The 1,637-nt window shown below is 48.0% G+C and overlaps 1 protein-coding gene across 1 annotated transcript in view; it reads left to right on the top strand.

Annotated features, from left to right (window-relative positions):
• FLT4 (fms related receptor tyrosine kinase 4) overlaps window positions 1–1,340 on the top strand; it is a 38,104-nt gene extending 36,764 nt beyond the window's left edge. The window contains exon 32 of the mRNA XM_012558698.2: window positions 1,142–1,340. Within this exon, the coding sequence (XP_012414152.2) occupies window positions 1,142–1,340 (199 nt within the window). The remainder of the gene's footprint in view (window positions 1–1,141) is intronic.
• Window positions 1,341–1,637: the final 297 nt, after the last annotated feature.

The raw sequence follows: 1,637 nt of genomic DNA, 5'->3' as shown, positions 1-1,637 counted from the left end.
GAGGCCAACTCTTCAGACAGGGATTGGACTGGACTGTGGGACATAAACTGATACTCGTGAAGAGTGTGCCTCTTAGTCAAGTAGATACAAGAGACTGAAGGGGCAGCTTCTGTCCAGAGGTGAGATGGGAAGGCTGAGAGTTAGGAGCTGGTTGAATGGTCATGGGGAATCAGGGGCAGAAAGGAGGAGTGTGCTGTCGCAGAATGGGGTGAGCAATTAGCGTCTCATAACAATGTATGTAAAAAAAAATTTTGTATGGGAGACTAACTTGAAATGTAAACCTCATTTAATTACAACAACAAAAAAAATTGTTTAAAAAAAAGACAAGCACTCTGGGAATCCAAGCAAAAAAGACCAAGCCATCTAGAGAGAAAGAGAAAGAGTCAGATTGGCATCAGGCTTTTCAGTAGCAACATACAAAGCAAAACAAAAATAAAGCAACATTTTCAAAAACAACTCAAAGAAAATGAGAGCCAAGGGTGGAGCAGCATAGGAAGAGAGAGGCAGGCAGGGACTTAGTTCTGCAGGACCTCATCAGCATGGTGAGAAGCTTGGATTTCATTCTAAGATTGATGGGAAGCCATTGGAGGATCAGCCTATTAAAGAATCTCTCTTAAGATTAGACTGTAGGGAGGCAAGAGTGGAAGAAGAGAGACCTGCTAGTAGGATACTGCAGAGCATGTGATGATAGCAGGTCACTCTAAAGTAAGGGCAAAGGAACGGAGAGATGTGGATGGGTGCATTTTAGAATTAGAATAGACAAAACTTCTAGAAGGATTGGATATGAGGGGTGAGAGAAAGAGAGGAAGCAAAGATGACATCCATGTGCTTGGCTTGAGCAATTGAGTGAAGAGTGGTGCCATTTGTTGAGATGGGCAAGACTAGGGTAGAAGTAGACTTGAGAAGATTAAGTCAGACATTCTCTGTGGTTCTGTGCCCAGGCTTGGGACAAAGAAAGTTCCAGTGAGTGTTTGCTAAAATAAATCAGACCAGTTTGCTATTTTAAGTCAAGTCTGTGTGTGTTTCCTACTGTCTTTGAGCTTGCTATGGTGTGTCTTTGGTGATTACAATCAGACCCTCAGTTGGGTGCAATCCCACCTCTCTTCTTGTCTCTCTAATGCCTTCTTCCTTGTCTTGGCAGCTGTAAAGGACCTGGCCGGAATGTGGATGTGACCAGGGTGCACCCAGACCCCCAAGGGATGCGGCGGCGGCCCAATCAGGGGGCACAAGGAGGCCAGGTGTTTTACAACAGCGAGTATGGGAAGTTGTCGGAGCCACATGAGGAAGGGGACAGCGCCCCATCGGCCTGTGCACCCTTCTTCGCAGACAACAGCTACTAAGGCAGCAGTTGGCAATGCCCCCACCCCTGGCTGACCCTGGGCTCCAACAGGTGGTGGGGGCCATGCCTGGCAGGGCGAGCAGAGGACTAGGGCCCAGGCTGGAAACTCATCTCCTTTGGATTGGGTTGCAGAGGAGCTTCCTGTCCCCTCTCTATATCCTCCCTAAGTAGGAAGAGCAAAACTGTAGGTTCAAGGGCTCCTCTGAACTCCACCACCAAGCCCAGGGCCATGTTTTGGGCCTCTCTGGCCTCTCCTCCCCTTTCAGATTCAGATTCCATGTAGCTCAGCACCCACAGG

This window comes from Trichechus manatus, unplaced genomic scaffold (genome assembly GCF_000243295.1).
Source record: "Trichechus manatus latirostris isolate Lorelei unplaced genomic scaffold, TriManLat1.0 scaffold00181, whole genome shotgun sequence".
Classification (NCBI taxonomy): Eukaryota; Metazoa; Chordata; class Mammalia; order Sirenia; family Trichechidae; genus Trichechus; species Trichechus manatus.
The sequence above is the reverse complement of the archived record's forward strand: the minus strand, read 5'-3'. Positions and strand labels throughout refer to the sequence as shown.